At 40.0% G+C, this 25,734-nt stretch overlaps 1 protein-coding gene across 2 annotated transcripts in view; it reads left to right on the top strand.

Annotated features, from left to right (window-relative positions):
* The window catches only part of srpk2 (SRSF protein kinase 2), a 56,275-nt gene that overhangs the window by 19,702 nt on the left and 10,839 nt on the right, over nucleotides 1–25,734 (top strand). For both annotated transcript variants that reach the window (XM_008294736.1, XM_008294735.1), the window contains exons 2-10: nucleotides 6,797–6,948; nucleotides 10,581–10,689; nucleotides 13,516–13,603; nucleotides 14,126–14,213; nucleotides 14,296–14,402; nucleotides 18,092–18,257; nucleotides 20,532–20,572; nucleotides 21,397–21,718; nucleotides 23,684–24,646. In XM_008294736.1, coding sequence (XP_008292958.1) covers nucleotides 6,797–6,948; nucleotides 10,581–10,689; nucleotides 13,516–13,603; nucleotides 14,126–14,213; nucleotides 14,296–14,402; nucleotides 18,092–18,257; nucleotides 20,532–20,572; nucleotides 21,397–21,718; nucleotides 23,684–24,646 — 2,036 coding nt within the window. The remainder of the gene's footprint in view (nucleotides 1–6,796; nucleotides 6,949–10,580; nucleotides 10,690–13,515; nucleotides 13,604–14,125; nucleotides 14,214–14,295; nucleotides 14,403–18,091; nucleotides 18,258–20,531; nucleotides 20,573–21,396; nucleotides 21,719–23,683; nucleotides 24,647–25,734) is intronic.

Raw genomic sequence — 25,734 nt, forward strand, 5'->3', positions numbered from 1 at the left:
GTGGAAAAGCTGAGGTTGAAAAAGGCTATGCAGGCGTTAGTGTGTTCAAATTTGCACACACTTAGATGAGGGTGTGAAAAAAAGCAGTCTGGGCATGTCCACGCACATAACAAGATGTTAAGGGATGGGAGGCACATTCTGTAGTTGTTTTACCTCCACGGTACAGGATAATCGGCTGAAAGACTCCTGCCTCAACCTGCGCTCAACAATCGCATGTACTAGAACATCGCTGCCCGTGTCAAAGTATTGTCTTGCCACTGTAGTGTGTCCGTAAAGTAAGTAAATTCCATTAGAATATGTATTGAATGTCCTATTTAAAATTAGGGTTATGGCCGGATTGCAGTGATGCCTATAAAGGCTCAACAACACAAACACACTCCTTTTATATACATACTTATACTGTACACATAGGACATTCCTGAGAGCTGTTTTTCCCCACATTGCACCGAGGCAGTGCAATCACACACACACATGTACGGTACACAAACACAGCCTTGTCATGCTGGTTATCAGGATGCCGGTGTTTATGCCATCCTGATAGTCAGCACACCTTCTCCATTATACCCAGGAAACGTTAGCACTTGGTTCATTTTATCCTTCTAACAAGTATGTTTGCAATGAGGAGAATTACAGTGATCACCTGTTAGAGCCGTGGTTGTAAACCTTTATGGTGCTGTGGAACGTACATGCATGAAAATTAAAGGGGCCATGCTCAGAAATGAAAACTCTGTTTAACATTGTATTGCTTTTGCCTCGTGTTTTGGGGTCTTAAAAAACAAAAAAAAAGTCTAACAATAGCTCCATGATTACAAGACATTGTTCACTAAAGCATTAAAACATAACATCAAATGCACTATATAGCATACAAAGCCAAAAGAGAAAAATCTATTGCAAAATTATGTGTTTTTCCTGCATAAAGTCATTTTTGGTGCCCTCCCCCCACAAGAGGTTTTATCCAGCCCCAAAGGAAAGTCACCAGCGGCAAGATGACAAGAACTGAGAATTAGACTTTTTTTAATTTATTTTTTATTTTATGTCAACCAGTTGTTTTAATTGATGTTTCATTTACCAAAGCATAATATACATTTTTGTTTATTAAATTGTCAAAAACAACAAGAGTATGCATAGATTACTGTCAAATACGATTACACAGACTCATTGCCGTTACTGTATGCATGCTTCATTTCATGCATAGTCATCCCCCAAAGGCGCATTCTGATTCAGAAAAAAGCCCTGATATACTTCCAAAAAACATGTTTGTGTTTGTGTATATGTATAACAAAAACAACTAAAAACACTGAATGGCAGAAGAAAGAAAAAATCTATTTTTATATTTTTCCCAGTAACTGGCTCATGTAGAAGTTTTGCATGTGGACAGCCAACTCAGTACTTGTGCATCGACCCTTTTAACAACATAACCAGTTTCTGTTATAGCTAAAGGTTTCCACACACGTCTAGATATATATTTATATCCTTAAGACACAAGTCAAAGTAAATAAAACGATAAGGAAAAAAAAAAGCTAAAATGAAGAGGGCTAAAAATCCAGTAGCTACTGTATCAACGTGAGGTGGATTCACAGGTTGTGGAGCAAATTGGTGCTCCTGGTGTGCCAGTTAGTGCCAATTAGTGGAGTAAATTGATTAGCACTCCTTTAACCAGTGGGGGAACTAATCACGGCTGATTGGTTGGCATGGAACCCTGCACACTGTGGAATCTCACTTTTAGAGTCACTGATTCAAAATGGCCAATGTGGCTGTTTGTTTTACACCAGTTGTCAAGATTTGATTTAACTAGATTATTTTTTAAATATTCATAATTAAATATAAGAAAATATTATAAAATATGCAGCAATAACAAAAGAAACTCTTCGAATTGCATTTTCAGAGCACACAGGGAAAAGTCTGACAAAGTAAACAAATATTGAAATGAAAGCAAGGAATATAATCTACAGTGTATCAGTGGGTCAGTTTGTTAAGTCAACAAATGCCATGGCGTATGTTTAAATGCAGTGACCTTAGTTCATCACCTTTTTCTCTTTGGTGTTGGAGGACGAGCTTATTTAGAGCCTCATGTTTGCTAAAAGCGGAGTTTCCCCCTTGCTCAGCAGTAATGCTTTCATTCTTCGCCTGCTCCTGATTTTCAGTGCAATCGAGGGTGTACAGTGTGCTGTATGCATCGGTGTGGATAAATTCATTCCTAGAGCTTTTTGTTCTGTCTTTCCTCTGGCTGCCTTCTTCTCTCTTTCGGTTTTTCCTGCCTCTGTTTTTCTCTGTTTGTGTCTCCATTTTGTTCTGACTGGTCTCTCTGCTTGTCAGCCTATTACTCTCTTTCTGCCTCAGTTTTTTTCTGACTCTGCTCGTGTTTTGTCTGCTTCTCTCGCTCTGTGTACTGTATTTGTCTCTGACTCCTGAACTCTTTCTTTTTCTGTCTGTCTGTTATCTGTCTCTCTGTATCCGTCTTCGGTTTTTGCCTGGATATTATGTGTTTGTCTGTCCCACTGTCAGTTTACCTTTTGCTGTTTATGCCTCTCTCTTTAGCTGTTGATTTCATGTGAATAGACTTTTCTCTTTTCATTTTTTCCCCTCTTGCCTCTCTTATTCTTAGTCTTCCCCTGCCTTGTTTCTCTTCATCTATATCACTTTCTATCAATTTTCTGTCTGTTCCCCTGCTCGGTTCCTTTTTATTCTGTCACCGTATCTCCTCTGTCCGCCTTTCAGACTGCGGCGTCTGTGCTATCTTAATGTTTTTACTGCTCGGCTTGGGTCCAGAAAGTTACGAGAGGCTAAGTGTTCGTACAGCCAATGGCAAGATGAGCCGTATAAAAGCACTGAGCTTATAGATGTGATGTATGACACCCTACGTGACTGCTTTGGTAAAGAAGTAGCATCCTGCTCCAAGGACACAGCCCTTGACTGCCTCTGTGTGTGTGTGTGTGTGTGTGTGTGTGTGTGTGTGTGTGTGTGTGTGTGTGTGTGTGTGTGTGTGTTGTAAAACAGCAATCAAATCTCAATGCCAAGTTATCTGCCTCCCTTAGCAGCTGCATTGTGTGTGTGTGTTGAGCTTGCCACCACGTTAATGCTCGGAGTCCCGGATCCCCTACCACCATCGCCACCCCAGCACACCCCCCCCTTGCCCTGCAGTTGCCATGGCAACGCACCAAGAGGCTCCATCATGTGTCTGCGTCTGTGACCGCAATTTTATAACAGCTCACAAGCTCTGGCTTTGTGTGCTTATGTGTTTATGTTTGTTTGTTTTTTTTCCTGGTCCTAATTTAGCATTTGATCATGTTGCCAGTGTTACGAGGTGATGCTGAGTAAAAAAAAAAAAAAAGTATTTGTCGACCTCTCTTAACCTCTGCTTTGTTGCCAACGTCATTCCTACGCGCACATTATTGAAACACAGAGGTTTCTAACCCTATTCAGGACTTTTGGACCCCAGGCCATTCTGTTTAGGTGACAGGTATTGTTTTTTGTTTTTTGAAGATTTTTATTTTTTTTAAATATAAAAAGAGGAACATTTGTCATGCGTTTGGAACCAACAATACATCAACTTATCAGATTTTTTTTTTTTAACATAGTATAAACGTTTATAATGAATACCAACAAATATTTTGCACATTCTTTCTTGGGGTCCAATGGACCCTGAAAGACCTACATATGGCAACATGAAAGTCCTGAATAGGGTTAAGGTGAAAATTCATGACGAGGAAATGTTGGGACTGATTGTCTGCACTGATAAATGTGAAGCTAATGAAAGCACATCACATGCATTTTTAGAGGATACTGAGTTGACACATTGCTATATAAATGTGTATATTTATACATTACTTTTATATAAGATCGTGGGTTAACTCTGCTGAGAGAAAATATTAATATAACTGTAGAAAGTTAATGCTGTTTATAGTGATAATGTTTTAGCTGTGAAAAGGGTTCTGTGACAAACCTACAGAAAATGATCACCTGAAGATCCAGCTCCCCTTGGCTTCACAAAGCACGATAGTTCCAGTTCTTTGTTTAGCTGTCCAACCCTCAACTTCGCTGTTCTGGTTCATTGTCACTGCTCTGTCACTTTTGGCCATAGCAAGCAGCAGTTTTAACTGAGAAAGCTCCAGCAACCAACTGCACTCTACCTGCCCAGCACCAAACAACAACAGCATGGAAAATTTAACTGCTTAAGAGCAAAACATTTCCACCAGGAGTTGCTTAAAGCCCAAAACTGAGAAGAAATGTTGAACTTACATACATGAAGTGGCTGCAAGTGTAATTCCAAATGAAAGATGGTTTATATGTGTAAATAAGTAATTCTTTTTAAACTGTTTGTTTTGCACTTCTGTGTGTTTTCTGAAGTTGGAGTAAGTTAAATGCTCAGTCCCAGCATAGTGATGGACTGTGCGCTAATTATACCAGAATAGAAGAACTACATAAAATGTGGTCAGTCTTAAGAGCTATATGATTGTTTGCAAAGACTTGAAACAAGCAGCAAAGTGGCAGGTTGGTGTAGAGGGTTTGATGGGACTGTCCCAAAACAGAATCGTTACAGGCATGTTCCCAAAATCCACATAAATAGCCGTGTGTGCCATGGCAGCCTCCTGGAGCAAACCGCTGAACCCCCTGCCTGATCAATCATTGTACGTCGCCCTGAATAAGAGTGCCAGCTAAATGCTCAAATTGTGGCCAGGCCAGGAGAAAGAGTGCGTCTGTGCTCTGCAGCCTAGTTGGTATTTTCCCTCTCATGGGCTCAGTTCCGTTTTAGACAAGGGAAAGGAAGTAGAACAAGGTTGCTAACTGAAAGGACCGACTGTGGAAATAGACCCCGAAAAGCAAACTTTGTCTGATCTATTGATTGTTTTTACATTTCACTACATTTTTCCAGAACTGAGAATAGCCGTTTTTTTTTTTTTTTCTCCTCTCTGATTTTGGATGGTATCCACTTTTTCTGCTGATTCATGTCTGAGGTATTGGGTGGGTGTGGATCGCTTCAACCTGACTGTCTCTGGGCTATAAAAATAATACCAGTCCATCAAGCAACTGCAGCTATGTTTTGGACTGGGTGATAATTCCGTGTTATTCTTTATGGTCACTCCATTTAATTGCCTTATAACAAATGTCCCACGTTAGGCGTATAATCTTCATCTCTAAAGACAGCAAGTTTTCTATCACAGCCAAAACCCATGTGACATTTTTTTGTTTTTATTATTTTAAACCTGCAACATTAGACCATTATTAGATTTATACACTGACATAATAGTGCAGTAATTATTAACTAGAGGCTTCTCTGTGCCTAACCGCCTTGTAGCGTCTACTGACAAATATGTGGCATTTAGGGAACACTGGCATATTCTAGTGTTCAGTGATGCATGTAATTTGTTTATGTGACATGTGTTTTGTAGCTTGAGATAACACCCTGGGTTACACTGTCGCCTCTAAACTGCACGAGTGCATGCACATCCGTCACACTGCGCCACCCACCACAAGTAAATTCTCAACCTGTGGGAATGACTGAGATATGATAAAACAGCCAATATTAGGCATTGCATTTATTTCAGGGAGTGCAGCTGAAGTGTGACAGGGAACAGTGCTTTTGCGTTAGTGTTCCGAATAGAAATGTTTAAAAAAAAACAAAAAAACCCAATGCTTCCAAAAAGTTGTCCTGTGCTGTGCATGACTGGCTGCTCACCCTGCAATGTTTTAGCACCAGGCGGCAGCAAATCGAAGCAGCGAGGAGTCCAGATTCCAAACAAAGAAAAGCTACGTGGTTTAGCTACAGGTTAAATGTACAAAACATTTTATTCCTGTTCAATCATTTGCAATATGTTTTCAGCAGTTATCAATGTGTGTAGGAGCTGAAACAAAACCTTACCGTTAAAATGTGCCAGAAGGTACTATGAAAATTTTTGGGTGCACCTGAATTATGCCTGTCAGTGCACCTAAATGAAAAAGTAAGGCACACTAGTGCAGTCAGTGTAAAAAGTAAGCGGGAGCCCTGGAAATTGCTGTAACAGTACTTAGTTCCTTGTTTTGCTTAAGTCTTAAGTACTGCACTTTTCAGACATTATGTTTTTATTTTATCGTGGTAAAAATGAATGAAGCGTTTGCTGTATGCCAACAAATAAATAAAAAATTATACACTATTGATGCGTGGACCTACTCATAATAAACTGATTTAAGTGTATTATTTCAGTGGGCTTGTATCTGTACCGGCAGCAAACGTTACAGTGAATATTTAGTTAGTTTGGTTTTACGAGTGTGTGTTTTTGTTTAGTTTTTTCTTGTCTGTTTTCACATTCCCTATCCTTGACCAGAGCTTAAGTGCTTTATATTGCTTCTGAGTTTGTCTCTCTTTTAATACAAGTTCTGTTGATTAAACATGAGTCACTGCAGACGGTACCTTATTCTTTATTTGTTTCGAAGCACTGACTATTGATGATCGTGCCAGCTGCACTTCTCCTTTTATTTATTTCAAACACAGATGTACGTCACTCCCTGAGCCTTTTCTTCCCTCCAGGACAGACCTGTCTGACACAGTGTGCGCGAAACAACAAATGTAAAAGATTTCATTAACTCAAGACTGATGCCATTCAACCACACACACTTCAAGAGCTGACATTTATATATGTGAAAATGTCACAAGTTATTATTTGATATTAGTCATCCGCACTTAAAGCCCAGTGTGCAGTTGCACTTGCTGTGAGTCACAGCGAGAAACACCAAAAAAACGTGGAAGTAAAATGCTCCGGCAGGAGGCTGATTCCCAGTCAGAAGTTACCTAACTTTTGGCCCACTGTCATGTTCACAGGCCTGAGACCCAGCAGAAAGCCCCGGTGACTGCCCCTCCTCCCCCACCGCCCCCTCCACCTCCCCCTGAGCCGGCAGGGCCCCCAGAGCCGGAGGAGGAGATCCTGGGCTCCGACGATGAGGAGCAGGAGGACCCCGCGGACTACTGCAAAGGTCAGAATGGCTGCACAGACAGACAGACACACAAACACACTGAATTCATCTGTCCCAGCCCATTACTTCCACCCTCTACATCTGTCGTACGAAGCTCAACAATGGCCGCCCTGTCCCACGTTGACTCTTTCCCTGCTTCTGTCTGTATTTGCTCTTCTTCCTCCCTCGTTTCTCCCTCCGTCCTGACGGAATTTGCAGCAGTGTCGGTATAGCCATTAGTGTGTCAGAAGCGTTTCAAGGTTGTTTGGTTGTTGCCAGAATGGAGCAACAGCCTAGTTTCCTGCAGTCGCTCAGGATAATAACGGCATTCAACACTTTCCTTACAGCACAACCACATTTCAAAATGGTGCACTCTTCTGTAACTACTGGAAATCATTACACTTACAACATGCAGTACATATACTAAAATGTTGGTTGCTATAATCAATGTACAGTAATGCACTTTGATCATACGCCATGAACATCACAAAGAATCTCTCTTTCCAGATGGTTTGTATTTTTTGTGTGAGAAAAGTCTTGATTTTGACAGTGTATTGTAAGAAAAACACCCAGACTGTCAGATCTCACTTCAGTGAGATGAAACACTAAAAAGAAAAGAGAACAGATCATATCTCTGTTATGTATTTTGGCTTCTTTTCATTCACTTACTGTTCAAAACAAGTGATTCTCTTCTCTTCATGTATTGGCTCTTTTATCCTATTCTGAACATTTTAAGAAATTTATAACACCCATAGCACACTTTGTAACCCTTTAAGGCAAAGTTTATATATCGTGCTGAACTTATATTTTCATGACTAGTAGTAGCAACCTCTGTTGTTTCTATATGCTGCTGCACAATGCTGCTTGAAAGCTTTTGAAGGTTACAATCATAAATCCCACGTTACTGTAAGCGATTATAAATCAAGATGCACAAGTGTGTTTGTTTTTCTTGCACATTTTTTATTTTATTGTCCTGCTTTGTATGTACTGCTGTTACTGTTATCAGTGTGACGTTCAAATGCTTCACATAAACAGCATCCTGAGGCTTTGTGCTTTCAAACAATGTTGAATTAGTTAAAGCTGAGTATAAATGGATGCCTAATGAATGAAGAAAAGCTATTAAGTAGGGTTTATCCCTGTCAATACACTGCATTCATGTTTCTTAGTCTCTACATTGGAGGCACACTATGTACAAAAATTTCAACATGTAAAAAAAGAAAAGATTCTCCATCTGCTACCTGCTACGCATGTGTAATGCTGTCACAAATCATAGAGTTAATAATCTGCAGATTGTTTTCTTGATCAAATGTTGTCCTATTAAATGTCAGAAAATAATGCAACACATTTCTCAAAATCAAATGTGATGGGTTCAGATATGTTATTTGGTGTGACAGTAACAAGGACAAATATATTTGGTTAACTGTAGGACAAGATAAAGAAAAAGAAATAAATCAGAATCAGAATCTGTTTTATTGGAATTTTACAATGTATAATGAAATTGCGCATGACTTTGCTCCTTATATACAAACCCTTATATTTTGGCGTCTGCGGTCAGCAAATATTTGGCATTTTCACTTGACTGACTGGGCAATGACTTACTAACTGAACAAATTATAAATATAGGTGGCAACTTCCACGCATTTGCATATTCATATTCATATTCAAGGTGCAAGGTGGTGCAGTGGTTAGCACTGTTGCCTCGCTGCAAGAAGGTCGCCAGTTTGCGTCCCAGAGAGGACACCCGGGATCTTTCTGCGTGGAGTTTGCATGTTCTCCCCATGCAGCGTGGGTTCTCTAGAGGTTCTCCGGCTTCCTTCCACAAGGTCCAAAAACATGTTGAGGTTAATTGGTGATTCTAAATTGTCCATAGGTGTGAATGTGAGTGTGCTTGGTTGTCTATCTCTGTGTAGCCCTGTGATAAACTGGCGACCTGTCCAGGGTGTCCCATGCCTTTGCCCTAAATCAGCTGGGATAGACTCCAGCCCCCCACGACCCTAGCGAGGATTAAGCGGTGTATTGATAATGGATGGATGGATATTCATTTTCATAGTTGTCCTAAAGTGAAAGCAATACAGTTAGACATCCCTGCAATAAATAAATCTTCAGAAACACATTTCTGAGTGATGCATTACATTTTAACAGCACCACAAACTACCAGGGAGGCAAATCTTAACCAGTAGGTTGCCAAGGTAACAATCAATAATCGATTAATTGTTAAAATGCATGTAATACACAGACATTTCTCCTTCAGCTTATGAAACCGTTTCCAATCACTGGCAGTGTTTGCTACAAATTGTCTCGTTTACATCAAGAATCTGAATAACAGATAAAGTAAAGAGCAAGTTACTAAGTCATAATTTAAATAATAAAAAATAACAACTTCGATTACAATTGCTATTCAGTGATAGGCCAGAAAAAATCCAAAGTATTAAACACAGCAAACGAGCTGCAGTCATCACAGTGGATCGATTTCAAAATCATCCTCATACCTGATCTGCATGATGGAGTGACTTGTTTACTGTAGTTATACCGGACTGTTGCAGCAACTTTATCAGTCACAAATCTGTCCATATTGACTACCACCTCTATTTATGCTCAGAACAGAGTGTTGCTGACACACTTTGTCACTTTAGTTTGAATGTTATTGGAAGCATGTCATCGTCGTCCTGCTGCTCCTGAACCTCAGCACCATTAGGGCCTACGCCAGAGGCACAATACGCTGACAGACACTCCTCTGACAAACGCTCAGCTCTGTTAGCATTTAAAAATCCTAGTTTAGAGTCGGTGAGAGCCGCAGGTAGCTAGCTAAACCAGACAGCCACCAGACAGGAGGTCAGCATACACACCTGTAACTCCATCTCATTACAGTACACCAAATCTATAATACATTTCCTGACAGTCAAGCTGAACGCTGTTTGTCTTCTGCCTTATTAGCATGAATGTTTGTTTTCGATTAAATTAAATCATAAATAAAAAGCAAACATTAGCATTTTTACAAACTACATGCTCAAAAGTAATGAAACTGTTGATTTAACACTTGTCTAAGACAGTGTCAACAAAAATTGCCCATTTTAATCTTCAAGAAGGAAGGATTTATTACAGCTTCCATTATATACAATCGTCCTCAAATGTATTCATACCCTTCCATTAAAGAAAAGGCAAAATTCACAATAGTCACTCAAATAACTAGAAACTGAAAAAAAGTAATAATAAATAAAACTTACATTTTAATTGAGTGAAATAAAACATTGCTTTTGAATTGTGGTTGAAAAGAATAATTAAAACCAACAAACAAACAAAACCGTAGATGTACATAACAAGTGTAGAACTGGAAATATTAAAGAATCAACTCTTTAGTTCAATGTCTTCATTTCATATGTCTAAAATGGAGAATTCAATACAGTTTTTACTTCTCTCCTTACTGTATTATTCTATAAAACTTCACGAGATGCTATTTTCGTCTAGACATTTGTTCTTTTTTTTCTTTTTACTGCGCCTTCCCACAACAGTCTGCCGTCTTATATACTGTCTCTTTGACCTCTCTCTCTTTCTGCTGCCGGTCTACCTCCACTTCCTACTCACTAATGGATTTCATGTCATTGCCGAGTTATCACGCCTGTAACCTTCATCTTCTCTCTCTTTATCTCTCTCAGGAGGGTACCATCCGGTGAAGATCGGGGATTTGTTCAACGGGAGGTACCATGTGATCAGGAAGTTGGGGTGGGGCCACTTCTCCACCGTATGGCTGTGCTGGGACATACAGTGAGTCACGCACACACACACACACAGATGCACACACAGACGTTGTAGTACAGTGTAAGCTTTCAGATTCCGCTTCATGTTTCTCTCACGTGTGTAAACATTAAAGATGTACACATGCTCGCCACAAACACGTCACGACCCAGAAAAAGCACTCAGACACTCAGTACGGCCGGTCTGATACGAGGATACTGCATATAAAGGCTCCTGCTGCAGTCCTTTACTTCACCTTGCTCTCGTGCGCACACATCACATAAACCACCCGCACCGCACATGCACTTGTTGACAGGATCTGGCACGTCACCGCGATGACAGCTGCAAATAACACCACCCTGCACTGGCACCGAAGCCATCCATTTGCACTGCGATGTTGTTTGCTGTGTTCATGTGGCAACCAGGGTGGATGGATGACGGTATCATCAACCCAGTGTCACCTTTCACTGACTCACACACACACACAAACTCATTTACTCATGGCGCTGGTGTTAATTACACTAATGGTGATCATATCCTAGCAAGTTAGAGTTGGGTTACTGTAGGCACACTGTACACTTAGTCACAATCTGTGACAAAAAAACTGGCTCTTTGTTGTCTTCACCATGTCACTATTCAGACGTACGTGGTCTCTTGTAATACCTCGTCACAGGAGGATTCATTGTTAATTTTCTCACTCTGCTTTTTTGGATTTCTTTGGCTTCTTCTTCTCTCCTTTCTTTTCTTTCAGTTAGTTGTCAGTCTTCACTACTGTCCTACATTTACATTGTTCCTCGAATAGCTTTTTATGCATTCTTATATAAATATATATATATACACACACACACCAGCTTCCGGCGCCGCACTGAGTGGCAGCATGTTGCAGCAGCTCTCATCGTTTGTTAATGAACACATTTTGTGCAATTAATTTTTTTTTTAAACAGTATTTAACTGGTTACTTGATCTCTTCATTGTATTTAATTTTGAGGTTGCTGCACTTTTAAATAGTATTTGGTTAATAGTATTGAGCCCGTTATTTATTTTTCATTCTCATTGTATTATTTCATTTCATACAACCTGCACAGTAACTCAACTTGCACTTTTCTGTTGAAGTTATAGTTTTGATATAGTCATTCTGCTCATAGTCTGCCACAGTGTGTTCACTTTAGCCCTTTGTCTATTATTCTATTTTTATAGACTTAATTTACTATATTTTCTAACTTGTTGTGATTTGGTTTTTTTTTTTATGTTTTTTTTTGCTGCTGTAACAAAATAATTTCTCAGGTCTGGGATAAATAAAGTATTCTATTCTATTCTATTCTATTCTATTCTATTCTATTCTATTCTATTCTATTCTATTCTATCAAGAATATAATTGAATAGAATAGAAGAGAATAGAATAGAATACTTAATGATCCCTCACTGGGGGAAATTTACACACCACAGCAGCATCCAAAAATATAGAAAGTACAAGAAAATAACAATAATTAAGTAATATCCATTCCGGTGTCTGCACAGCAAGTCAAAGGCCACACCGTCTCCGGTTGGGCAGTCCACATACTGGCTGAATGTGGGGAGAGTGATGATTAAAGTCTCCTGAGATAACAATCAGAGACTGAGGGTGTGATGTTTGCAGCTGGGGGGTTAGGGTTAGGGCTGAATGAAAAGATCATTTTGATTATTTTGACAGATATTGTGATATGAGAGAATTGTTGTTTCTGCATTTCTTTTCTTTAGAGTCAAATCTAAAAATAATGATGTGATTTTTGCTGTGATCTGTACTAAACAAACATGTTCCCTTACATCTGGGGAATTTCATTTGTAGGTCAGGTAGTTCCACAATGCTTCATTTATAGTATACTGTTGTGACACATTTTACCTTTGCATATCAGACTTGGCCATATATATTTTGAATAACTGTTCAGCATTACTTGTTGATGTACTGTCCTTACGTCTTATATTGATCTTTGACTTATATTATATCTATGTTGTTTGCACAAAATTTAAAAATGCACATTGTTGACAGATGTTCCCATTTCTTTTTTTTAACAAAGCAAAAATATAAATGGTTTTCTATTTCAGTTTACAGCTAGCAAATGTTTTTATTTTTGAACAGTCTTTTGATTCTTATTTATCAGTCTATAAATTGTCCAAATATATAAAATTATCTTTCTCAATTTCCCAAATCCCCAAATAAAGTATTCTCATTTTTTGTTTTGTCCGATTAACAGTCCAAAACAAAAAAAATATTTTCCACAGATGCACATGATGACCATTTTTAGTAGATCGGCTCGTTGATCAGTTAACTAACTAGTAGGTAGAGCGTATGGCTGTCTACATGCCATCTCCTCAGCTGTCCTTACAATAGCTGTAAAAGAAAACGAAAAACAAATCAGCACGACCTATAGTTTTCTCAATAGCCAGTGTAGTAACCTGGAGAGCACTGAAATCATGTCAAAAAGAAAAACCCTGTTGAAGTATAACATGAACCCAACACTAACGGACAGGGTTACAATATAATAATAAATATGCTTCATGGTATCAGACAATTTTAAAGTGTGTATGTGTGGGACAAAGACATGTGTCAGCGGTGTCCCATTTCGTAACGTTAAGATAATTTCTTTGTAATAAAATGCCAAACAGCTCGTACATATGCGTTTCCAGCGGCAGTGTGGGCAGTGTGAACGACAGCCAGCGAAGCTCGGCCTGTCATTGCTAGTTAAGACTGGTTCCCGTGGTAATTCCTGTTTTCACATCTCTTCACACGGCTGCATTAATCAGCATTGACAGCTTTAACAACCTGTTGGTGTGTGAGTCAGTATAACATGAAATGATGTGCTTAATTTGTGTGCACAGAGTGAAGAACTTTGTGGCGATGAAGGTGGTGAAGAGCGCCCAGCATTACACGGAGACGGCCCTTGATGAGATCAAACTGCTGCGATGTGTGAGAATCTGATTAGTTTGGCATTTCGCTGTTCAGGATTTTTCCTAAGTCTTCCTTTGTTTGTTCTTTTCCATTTTGTTGCTCTTTCCTTTCTTACTTTATATTGTCCTATCTCTCTATTCCATATTTAATCCATCCTCATATTTTTCTTTCTCTTTTCCCCAAATTTCCCTTCCTCTGTCCCTGCTTTTCCATTTCCACACCTCCCCTCTTGACACCTCACATTTCCCTCTTCTCTGTCTCTCTGTTAACAACAAACGCTAAAGATACACTGGTCATATATCTTGCATGGTGGCTGCAGAGGGCAGACGTCTTACAATCAATTTTTCAACATCTTTATCTCCCACATCCATCTCTGTTTGTCCTTTTCCCTCTTCAGCTTCTTTTCCTGCTCCTTTTTCCTCACCCACATCTTTTCCTCCTTCAGTCATCTCGTTTCCTCTTTGCTCTGTTCTGTTTTCTTATTTCTTTCCTATCCTCCAACCACGTTAACTGTATCTTATTGTCCATCTTGTCCTCCAGGTAAGAGAGAGCGACCCCACCGACCCCAACAAAGACATGGTGGTTCAGCTGATAGATGACTTTAAGATCTCTGGAGTCAACGGCATACGTATCCTGATCAGAAGTGTGTGTCTGTGTGTGTGTGTGAGTGACAAATATGATAATGTGAGTCCTTGACTCCCCCATCCCAGATGTGTGTATGGTGTTTGAGGTGCTGGGTCACCACCTGCTGAAGTGGATCATTAAATCCAACTACCAAGGTCTGCCGCTGCCATGTGTCAAGAGCATTATCAGACAAGTAAGGACACACACACAAATTTGGATGAAGTGAACACCCGACCACTGCAATCCAGCGTTTGTATGGTTACACAGATTTCCCCAAGAGGCAAAACAAGGCGTCAAATAAAAAATGTCCCAAATTGAATGGCCCCCATATTTACAGATGTGACCATTTGCATGTTTTATCCACATTTAAACATGACGTAGCTTTGTTTTTTGAGGGCCACCTAACATTGTAAACATTTACAACTGGATCACTATGTTGAAGCCATGGCAATTCAACAAGGAACAAAATTAATCTTAACACTCAGGATAAATTCACTTGCACGCTGCACCCTATTAAATTCTACAGTGATAATGATGATGACAAATGTATGATCACAGGGGTCTTTCCCTGCAGGTGTAATTGATAGCATTAAATATATATATCTGGATTCCTTTTAGGTGAGCTAGTTTCAGCGAACTGGTATTGTGCATGCTGGCTCAGTGTCCCGACTCACTGGGATGCTTGATGGAACCAAGCACTCGTTAGTTAAATTTGTTTCACTTGTGCTGTGGTTTGCTGTGAAATATGTCCGTTTCTAACGTGTAGCTTATTTTCTATCGTATGGGTCCAATCAGTACACGGCACAAGCACAGAAAGGAAATGAAACCTATAAAACTACAAACAACAAAGAACAGTGACATTGTAAAAGAAAGAGCATAAGATCAGCATTAAATACAATTATTTATAGCCTCAAACATTTGCTTTGATTCAAAATTACAAGTATAGGAGTAATAAACTATGTGCAGTAAATGCAAATGTGGGGTGACCCGATAGATGATAGAGGGCCCACCACATGGGAACAAATGCCGTCAGCAGTGAGTCCCTGGTTTGATCCCTGACCGGGCCTGCATACCGTTCCCCTGCTCTTTCCACATTTCCTGTGTCTCTACACTGCGCTATCTGAATCGAGCCACAAATGCAAAAAACAAATCTTAGAATAATGAATGCAAATATTTTCAACTTGGAATTCATAAATAACATTTTTTATTAGTAATGCTTTGGGTTACATTTCTGCATGGAGTTCTAAAGCTCTTCTCCAGTCAAGAATGCACATCGTGTTGAGGTGATTGTGAAAATGCACAGCGGTTCAGATATGTAGACGCTAGAGTTCTGTGTATTTCATATGGAACAGAACAGTATCATATCTCGAGCGCTAAACTGGTGTTTTACTGATGCTACTGTACTGTTTGGTCAGGTCAAGTAAGTTCACGGCTGTTTTTCTTAAAGGAGAGATCAACGTTTTTACATGCCAGTACATAAACTTTCTCTTCACTCTGTAAGAGGTAAGGGACAAAATCCACAGTGGTTATTCTGTGCAAAAACATATTCCAAAGTTTATTCTTAGCAAATGTGATGCTTTAATTTTCAATTTTTATAAAACGGATGTCCTCGTGCTACAGACTGTGTTTCTGTTGCTGAGTTCTGGTGGGGAGAGAACCACACAAACAAGGAATTTTGTAATATTTTACAAGGCCTCCATTTGATTCAGCAATCTTGAAAAGCTGATCATGTTTCACCTCAATTGAAATCACTAGCCTGGTATAAAGAGGAATGTTTATGGCAAGCAAAACCTGTTAAAATGTCCATATGAGCACTGTGTTTTTAGATCAGTCATGAAAAAATATTAATCTTTCCTTTTAGCATTTCTGTTCTGATCACTGACTGAACAAAAGCAAACTTTTGACATGTCTCACTAATGTAATTAGTGGCGGCTCGTTAATAGCCCACTACTAATGACCAGACAAAAAGTAGTTCTCAAACGTAAAATTCAATTTGAATTAATTATGACAAAATAATAATAAAACTAATAACATTCATGTTCTTTTGCCATATTAACAATATTTGTATTATTAACAGGTTTAGTGTTAGTCTTTACTGCATGTTTCCTAATTTTACACTTCCTGGATGCGGGGCGCTGGCCACATGAGTGTGTATGTAGCTCGAAAAACTTTTCGTGATCATGTGACCTTGGCCTGGGCTCTGATTGGTAGCTGCAGACTTTCTCACAGGGCGCAGCTTGGTGCGTCCCGGACCCTCCCACTTTTGCTGAAAGCCAATTAATTTAGTCTTTATTTGCATTTGTCTTGTGTGGTTGGATATCAAAACTGTCCTTTGACGTTCTTACGACTGCGCTTTCTGACACCGTCACAGCCTTTCCCCTCCTCTGCTACTAGATGACAGCTACTGTTGTGACGGCTTTAACATTGGCCATGCTGTCAGTGGAGAAAAGACTGCTCGTAGAAAAGACCATGTGTATAATACATGTAACTGGGTTTATCCTCGGACAAATCCGACATGAGAACACCCTAGTTCATTATTTTTAAAGTCATTTTTGGTCACGCCTCTCTGAGCACCACAGCCACCAACAGCATCTATCACAGCCTGCTGTGTGGGACGTTTAGGGAGCATCAGTAAATTGTAGTGTCTATCGATAAGAAAATGTTCAGAAAGTCATATGTTTTGCCTTTGACCAGGTGGGAGGTGCAACAAAATGAGAAAGTTGGTCATACTGGTGCTACCAGTAAAAAAGTTAGTCTGGAGTCCTGAATAGTGTTTTTTTTTTTTTTTTTCTTCATTATTTATGTTGTGTGTTTTGAGTTTGTACAGATCCCGTAAATATTGATGAAAGTTTGATGAATGGTTTTGAAATTTAGTTCTGGTCAGTCTTGATAATGTTGAATTAGATTTTGATTAGAATATCCTCCATAGGTAGACAATTAGCATTCCTGTAAATAGTTGTGCCTGATGTTACTCATTCTAATTTCTGATTTAAAAAGAAAAAAAAGTCATTTGCAGACTGCGCCCCCCCACCAAAAATTTTTAACCAGCTGCCACTGAATATAATAACAGTGTGAGAAGGCATTTTACATCACTATAGCTGTATAGCTTTTACAAATTAGTTGAAATGACAAGCACTAGCTCAGCCATGTAGTTCACGGTATTAATCCTCAATGAAGCAGTGACATTGGTTTACTAGCATCTTAATGAGCAACAACAAACCTCATGTATCATGACGCGTGTATATGTATTATGGAGACTTCTAGTTTTTCTATGCATGAATCAGTTTGGGGTGAAGGTTAAGAAAATGTAACTTGTTCCGTTTCCACATCTGAAATGGTGCTTGCAAAAGGTGGACTGTGAAAGGCTGGGTTAAATAAAGTAATATAATGTACAAATGCACATGCAAAAACTTAGGCCAATGAATATAAGTACATGCAATTGTTCACTTCACACTTTAGTACCAGTGCTATTCACTGACGCGGGACTTGGAGGCATTTTCTCTTTAGCCACCTGATCAGCATGTGAAGTTGTTGAGCCATCTCAGCCACCGCCAGCCTCTCGCCTCTCCAAAGCTGAGCTGAAGATGAGTAGAAATTAAATGAGGCTGTTCTCTTCTTCAGTCTCAAAACCTCTAGACAGAGTCAAATGAACGAAACAGTGAAAAAAAAAACATCAACAGTCTCTCCTCTCTGCCCTCAGACACTGACAAGCATTGGAAGAATGGGTCATTTGGCTCAGAGAAAGAAACAAACGAATGGGAGAGACAAAGGAGGAGATGTTAGGATAGGGAAAGAGGGAGTGTTTGCATCTTTTTCACTGTGTACATGAAATATGAGCATGTTTTTTTAGTTATAAAGTGTGGTCTGTTTGTGTGTTTGCAGGTCCTGCAGGGTCTGGACTACCTCCACACAAAGTGTAAAATCATCCACACGGACATCAAGCCGGAGAACATCCTGATGTGTGTGGATGACGTCTTTGTCAGGCGTATGGCCATGGAGGCAACCGAATGGCAGAAAGCTGGAGCGCCACCACCGTCTGGATCAGCAGGTAGGGACACCCAGACATTCTCACTGTGTGTCATTTGAAAAACTCTGGGAAAGTCCCTGCCAAGAGTTAGTATGTACTGTGCTATTAGCTTAATACGAAGACAAGAAACAGGAGTAAACAGCTGGCCTAGCTGAGAACAAAAGTCACCGTAGGCTGCCAAAAAAAGCAACTTTTTGTGAAATCTTTCCTTGTTTTTACACTCATGTTTTATGTTCAGATTTAAAAATGAGGCATGATATGTTGTTTATTGAACTTTAGCTTTGCATCTCATTGTGTTTCCCCGTTTTTAGTCCTTACTAAAGGTTCTTATGCTCCACTTGTCAGGTGACCAGGCCTTTGCTCTCGGGGCCGCTTGGCTGTAGAACTCCCTGCCTGAGGATCTCAGGCATCTTTTTAATCTGTTCTTTCAACTTATTTTTATCATTTGACTTTTTCTTATCAGATGTAATTTCTGTATTTAATTTTTTATTTTATTTTTTCGCGACTTTTTTGCCTTTAATTGATAGAAAAGTGAAGAGAGACAGAGAAACGTGGGGAGAAGAGTAGGGGAAAGACATGCAGCAAATGAGCTGCTGGCTGGACTCGAACTGCGACCGCTGCGTCGGGGACTATCGCCCCTGTACATGGGTCGCCGTGTTATCCGGTTCAGCTACTGGGGCGCCCAATTTCTGTATTAATTTAAATTATTTTATCTTGTTTACATCCTACGTCCTGATTCTTTTTGCTTTTGCTATATGCTTGCATCGTAACACACTTTGTGACTTTGAAAGGTGCTATGTAGACTGAACTGACATCAGAGTGGTGTCTAAACTACGTACCCAACTCTTAGCAAAGAAGCCAGTAGGAGTATTTCTCAAACTTAAAATCTTTAAAATGCACTTTTCCCCCTGAATCTTGTTACCAGATTTGATACAGAAACCCTAAGAAACCTAAACTTTGCAGAGGAGAACCTAGCAGCAGCCTAGTTCCACAATATTAAAGTGGAGTCTCTGAGATTATTGTATTCATGTAAACCATGCAGCTTCTCAATCTTAATTTAGATTTCAGCGAAAAGGTGACATCTGCTATTTGCAGGAAAACAGCTTATATTTCTGATTTAAATTCATCATTTGCAACAAATGCAATAAATTGTACGCCATAATAAAAGTAATAAAGTCTCTTTTTTTTCCCTTCAAAAGATCGTGTTTAATATTGAAGCATTCGTCACAAGAAGGATTCTCACAGAAACCTTTTGTGCCTCCTCAGCTGCTTCCCGTTTGGTGCTTCACAGAGACATTTCTTGCTTTTTTTCATCTCTCGTCACCAAGAAAGAAAAAAAAAAAACAAAACTCAAGTTCTTGAGAAATATGCTCTTGTCGAACTCCGCATGAACCCTGTCCCCTCGATGAACCCCCCAATGAGCTGTCAATTTCTTGCATCAGCCAATGGAGTCTGTTTGAGCCTTAGGGTAACCAATTATACTGCTTACATTTCTACACATGTCAAGCGGGGCAAAAAACTATCAGCTGTCAAAACATGAGGGCTCGGTGGTGACAGAATGTGTCTGGGGTCGAAGATGCAAAATAAATAAATGTTTTATTGACATTAAAATGAGTTGAGACATGTGCTTCATAGCATCTTCATCATTACTGCTTCATTTGAAAAGACATGTTTGTGATGTATTTCAGAGACGACCGAAGCTACGGAGGACACAAATGGCAACATATCGTAGACTGTTGTAACAGGTTCATTTGGAAATATTTTTGGGGTACAGAAAATGTAGTTTGATATGGTTGTTCTGACTGAGCTGCTACGGTGGAAACCCTTGAGCAGATGAAACCAAAATCAATGTCAATCCTAAAACAATGTTGTCTGTGCCAATTTCACTCTTGTGTGTGCATCTTTACAGAAAATGTGAAAGATTTAACCTGTTTATTTTGCTAAATGTTTGGAAAATGGCAAGACATAAACCTAAAAATTGTTGTCCGTGAAGTATCACTGAACTGTAACTCTTTCAAGGCTTATTGACTGAGGAGATGAAGGCGTGCGAGGAACAAACCATAATAGAGATCTGCAATGAGCGACTCAGGTCGTTGAGGTGTACAAGTTATTTTTCATAATTAGTTTGCAAGTTTTCCACTTCGGATTCCTTATCAGGCTCATCAAGGGCGCTCGCACAACAAAAGTCAGGAATCTAAAATGCACATGTCAACTGTTTGCTCGGCTGTGTGACGGATTGATGTCGGTGAAACTTTGAAGCCTTTGATTGTTGTTGTTTTTCTTTCTGTCTGTCAGTTAGCACAGCCCCCCAGCTCAAACCGGTGAGTACAACTGATGTGAGTATGAAATGAGAGGAATGCACACACACACAAACATACGCAGCACACAAACAAGAAGCGTCTTTAAATGTCTAATTGGCAGTTTTTCGCCTGCTAATATTGTTCTTCAAATTAAAGCATCTACCATGCTATATTTGCAGGAATAATGCTCAATTTATTTTTAAAAAAAGTTCCTAAGAAATACGAAGAAATTATACTAAGACTAACTTATAGATGCAGTACTGTGAGACCATGCATCTCCTAAATATCCAAAGCAAGTAAAATATCCCTGTTTTCCACTTTATAACAGTCTTATTTTATTTTTTTCATAATTCAATGAGATTTTAACATGTTTAATTTTAACTTTAAGCACTTGAAACCTGTTCATAATCAGTTATTTTTTGTAGGTTGGATATTTATGACAAAATAAGCATCAGTTTCAGCTAAAGGCTTGCGCAGTTATTAATTATTTAGAGTTTATCACTCCAAACTCAGCTGTGTCATCAGGACTGTGTGTGGCAGATTAAATAACTAAGTGTTCTAACTTTGGTAGAAAACCCAGTCATCATAAACAGCTTACTGAAACTGGTTTTCTGGAATAGAGTTTCTCAACCTATTTACTACAACCAAAAATTATGAGATATACCAGACAGCAGTGATATGTCTGATTTAAAATGTATTTATAATCCTTATACAGAAGAAATGTTAGTTGACGTTACTTTTATAAATTATATCCCACCATTCACATAAGTGTCAAATGCCTTTTCTTCCTTGAATACTTCCTATTCATTCGTGTTTTTGGCTTCCCTGTGACTCTCCCTCTTCGTCTTTTTTCAACCCAGGTGGGAAAGATCTCCAAAAACAAGAAGAAGAAGCTGAAGAAAAAGCAAAAGCGGCAAGCCGAGCTGCTGGAGAGGCGGATGTTGGAGATCGAAGCCCTGGAAAGAGAGGCGGAGAAAAAGGAAGAGAAGGCAAAAGAAGGGGGAGAGAAAGGGGCACTTGAACACAACCTGCCTTCACCGCTGCAGCCGCCACCGTCCCAGCTGGGCCCCAGCATGGCTCTGGGAGAGAGCGATGATGACGACGACGACGAGGAGGATGGCGAAGACGACGAGGAGGAAGGCGGAGAGAGGGAGAGGCCCATCAGGTTGACCAATCATACATGTGAGTCACGTGGTCTGAGAGTTTTACCCAAAGGTGCAGTTTGTTGTGAAGATTAATAGTTTTGTTACTATCAGACACAGCCTGACAATAACCTCTTAAGACCTGATGTCCACATGTGTCATCACATTTTGGGTTACATTACCACAGAGGTTAATTTTTAAATTTTCTTTTTCTTTTTAATATTTTACTATTGTTATTATTGATATTTAATTATGTTATTTTTTTAAAATATATTTTTATTTTCTTCATTTTTTAAATATTTTTTGTTCTCTTTGCTATTTAATCAGGTCAAATAGTAAAGAGAAATTTAAAAAAAATGCATATCAAACAAGACCTCTGTTCTTAAGAGGTTAAATCTATTAACACAGTATTGTGAGACATTATAGATAGATTACTTCATTTTTAGGTATTTTTGAGGCTGGAAGAAGCAACGATTCCTCCACACTTGGAATTAATAAAGAATTGAAAAAAATATGGCCAAAAAATCCAGTATTAAAGAAAAAACAGCATTAACCTAGGAAGATTTTTTTTTATTCCTTCTGATCATCCATTGACCTCTCAGATTTATCTTAACACCTTGTGGGATACCACAAATAACAACTGACATAGAGCTGCACATGTCATTTTTTATGGCTGTGCCACAAAGTATCTTGTCTTCTAACAGTCCGAAGTGTTATACACATTTCTCAGAATTAAACTTGACATATTTGGTCATTTTATTTTTTTAAAATGCAATTTTATAATGAAAGTGTGTTAAAGCACACTAAGTGTGAGTTCTTATTTGACAAGTGTACATGTTTTATTCTCATCGTGTAATATGTGTTCCTGGTCTGAATCCTGCTTCAGAAGGTTGCCTTGAATACAGACCAGTACAAATGAACATATTTCAGTTGGCCACTTTATACGCTTATTGACACTTCCTGCCACATTTGTTTTACTTTTGTTATGTGGTTTTATGTGGTTGTATTGGCTGTTCATAAACTGTGTAAATAAGCGTCCCGTTTACAATGAATTTGCTGAATTGCGTCCTCATAGCCTGTTTTCAGACCCTTAACTCAGCATCTCTGATCTGTTTAGCAGAACTGAAATGAACTTAACCTCCATTCCATCTCATTTTAAGTGAAACAAATTGACGATTCAATCTGATTCTCTGGTTAGCCTCAGGAATGTTAAAAGATAGAATGTTGCTTATTGAAGGCTTCAGATCGAAGATGTTGATGTCAGGCTCAGAGAGCCCATTTTGGCTGAATCCAACTTCCATAATACAAAGCAGAATACACTGTGTCACCTTGTAGGAACTTAAGTTTAAACCATTTTGCATTCATTGATGGTCACTAGTTTATTTTTAGTTAATTTAACCAACTTCATGATAAAGTGTTTATGACTCATTTAAACAGCGTGGTGTACAACCGTTTTTATGCATACAGTTTAATTTAAAATAACGGGAACATTTGCTGCAGTTTAATGGTATATTTTCAGTGAAGCTCTAAAATGTACTGGGAGAGAAAAGTGGGCAATATATTTAGTTCAATCTGTATCGTAATCCGGTTGGCAACAGCTAGAACAGGATTTTTCTGAAACAGAGCAGCAGCTTTGATAGAGCTGCATCATGAGTGAACATGTGAGTATGTGTGTGCAGGTTTGTGCAGTCTGTCTGTGAATGAATAGGATGTGGATTGGCTCCAACCACTCGGCCCACGCTAGTCCCGCTGTGTATGGGAGGCTAGGCTGATTCACAAAAAAAAAACTGTCTTTCTCCGTCTCCCTCCTCCACCCTCAGTCTCTGCACCTTTTGTCTCTTTCATTCTCGTACTCTCGCTTTTGCCTCCTTCTCTCCAGTCTTTTTTCTCTTTTCACACTCTTTTTCTCTCTGCCTACACTGTCTTTGATTGCGCTTACTGTATATCGCCTTCCCACCCACTTCCCATCTTTACAGTTTCATTTTTTTCCCCCTCTCCACATCAGGTGCAGCGCCTCCCCAGGAGCAGAGTGAGGCGCCCCACATCACCGATGATGACCCTGATGAGGAGGTGGAAGAAGAGGACGAAGCTACGCCTGTCGCTGAAAAAGATGCCCCCATTCCCCCCGTCTCAGAGGAAGGTAATGGAAATCCAACACAAGCAGAGGTAGAGCAAGAGGAGCGGGTGGAGCAGGAAGAGGAGGAGGAGGGATTGAAAGGGACAGAGAAGGAGAACGAGGAGGAGACGGAGGAGAAGGTAGAGGAGGTGGAGGAGGAAGAAGAGGAGGAGGAGGATGAGGAAGAAGAAGAGGAAGAAGAAGAAGAGGAGGAGGAGGAGGAGGAGGATAAAGAGACTGAGACAGAGGACAATGAGACAGAGGAGCCAAAGACTGAGAGCAAAACGGAGGAGGAGGCAGTGGTGGAAGAAGAGGGCTCAAAGGAGCAGGAGGGGGAGGAGGATGAGGATGAGGATGAGGAAGAGGGAGAGGAGGAAGAGGAGGAAGATGATGACGATGATGTCACGACCGCTGACCTCCTGACGGAAAGCACCTCCCCGATCAAACCCCACAACAATAAAACCAATTCGGCCAAAACCAATGGGCATGTTTTGTTGGGATCTGAGGGACTGAAACCAAACCCTGGCACGACTCTCCCTCCTTCGCCCACCCCTGAGCCTCTCCTCTGCCCCCTGGTGGAGTCTGAGCTCAGCTACACAGACAGGGACAACTCTCTCAGCTCGGGCTATGAGATGTATAACGGCGAACTGGGTGAGCCAGGACTGACCAACGGCTCCAGTGAGCGCCATCTGGGCACACTGCCCATTTTCCCTGACTTGCCCTTGGATCCTGAGCCGGGAAACCCCATTTCTGTTGGGACAGCAGACATCGGAGCAGGACCTTCACCCAACAGCCCCGCAGCAGACCGTAGTCGCACTGTGTCATCCTCAAGCACAGGAGACACACCCAAAGGTGAGATGTGACTGTCTAGTATTTACTGGTTTACACACAGAATGATTAAATTCAGGGATAATTACAGATTTCCAAACTCAGGGAATCCTTAATGGAGCTTCAAAGTGTACAATAAGTAAAGGAAGATACTCGACAATTACTACATACCATAATGTAGGAACCAATGCAGGTATGACAAGAGTATTGTTGGCCATTTTCAAACAAAATTTGATATGTAATCAAAATTTAAAAATTCTGTAACTGCAACTGCATCTGTTTTAAGCATCATAAAACATTGACGAGCCAAAGCATTATGACTACCCCTACCTGATGTGCTGTCAGGCCTTATATGCCACCAAAACACCTCTGACCTGCTGAGACATGAACTCCACCTCTGAAGGTGTTCTAAGGTATCAGGTGCTAAAACCTTAGCCACAAGTTGGCTTCAAGTTGAAATCAACTCAAATTGGAATTGTTCCAGTACATGATGCAGTCAGCTTAGGATATGGAGCACTTAGACAACCGGGCAACACCTTGAACTCTTTGTCATATCCTTCAAACCATTCCCAAACAATGTGCACCGCTGAGGAAGTGCCGTGAAGGGCTGTTCTTGGGCTGCAGCAGTGTTTAGATAGGTAGCATGTACCCAGGATTTCCCAGCATTCTCTGAGCATCACACCTTCTCCACTGGCTTGTCTTCTTCCTACAATGCTTGCTGGTATCATCTCTTCACCAGGTAAACAACACACTGTGTGATGTAACAAAGATCCCCAGTAACCATCATTACAGTAAGCCTTGTGTTGTTTCAGACTTGATGTGACAGCCTTTGTTGCTGCTTCACGGTGTATCCCTCCTCATACCACTGTTGATAGGTATCCATTGCTGCTCGCCAGGAGCAAGTGTTAATTTATTGTCTCATTTATTCCAGACTTTAATATGTGTTGTTGTCACAAGATAAGCAACAGTATTCACCTCATCTGTGAGTAGTTAGAATGTTTTGCTACCGAAAGTGGGTCAAGGAAGGTCAACTGGTCAACTGGAGATATGGTCATGGACACCTGAGACACACTGATGTGCATAGGGAGTGAAGGTTGGACAGTGTGGTCTGA

Source organism: Stegastes partitus, unplaced genomic scaffold, assembly GCF_000690725.1.
Source record: "Stegastes partitus isolate 25-593 unplaced genomic scaffold, Stegastes_partitus-1.0.2 Scaffold989, whole genome shotgun sequence".
Taxonomy (NCBI): domain Eukaryota; kingdom Metazoa; phylum Chordata; class Actinopteri; family Pomacentridae; genus Stegastes; species Stegastes partitus.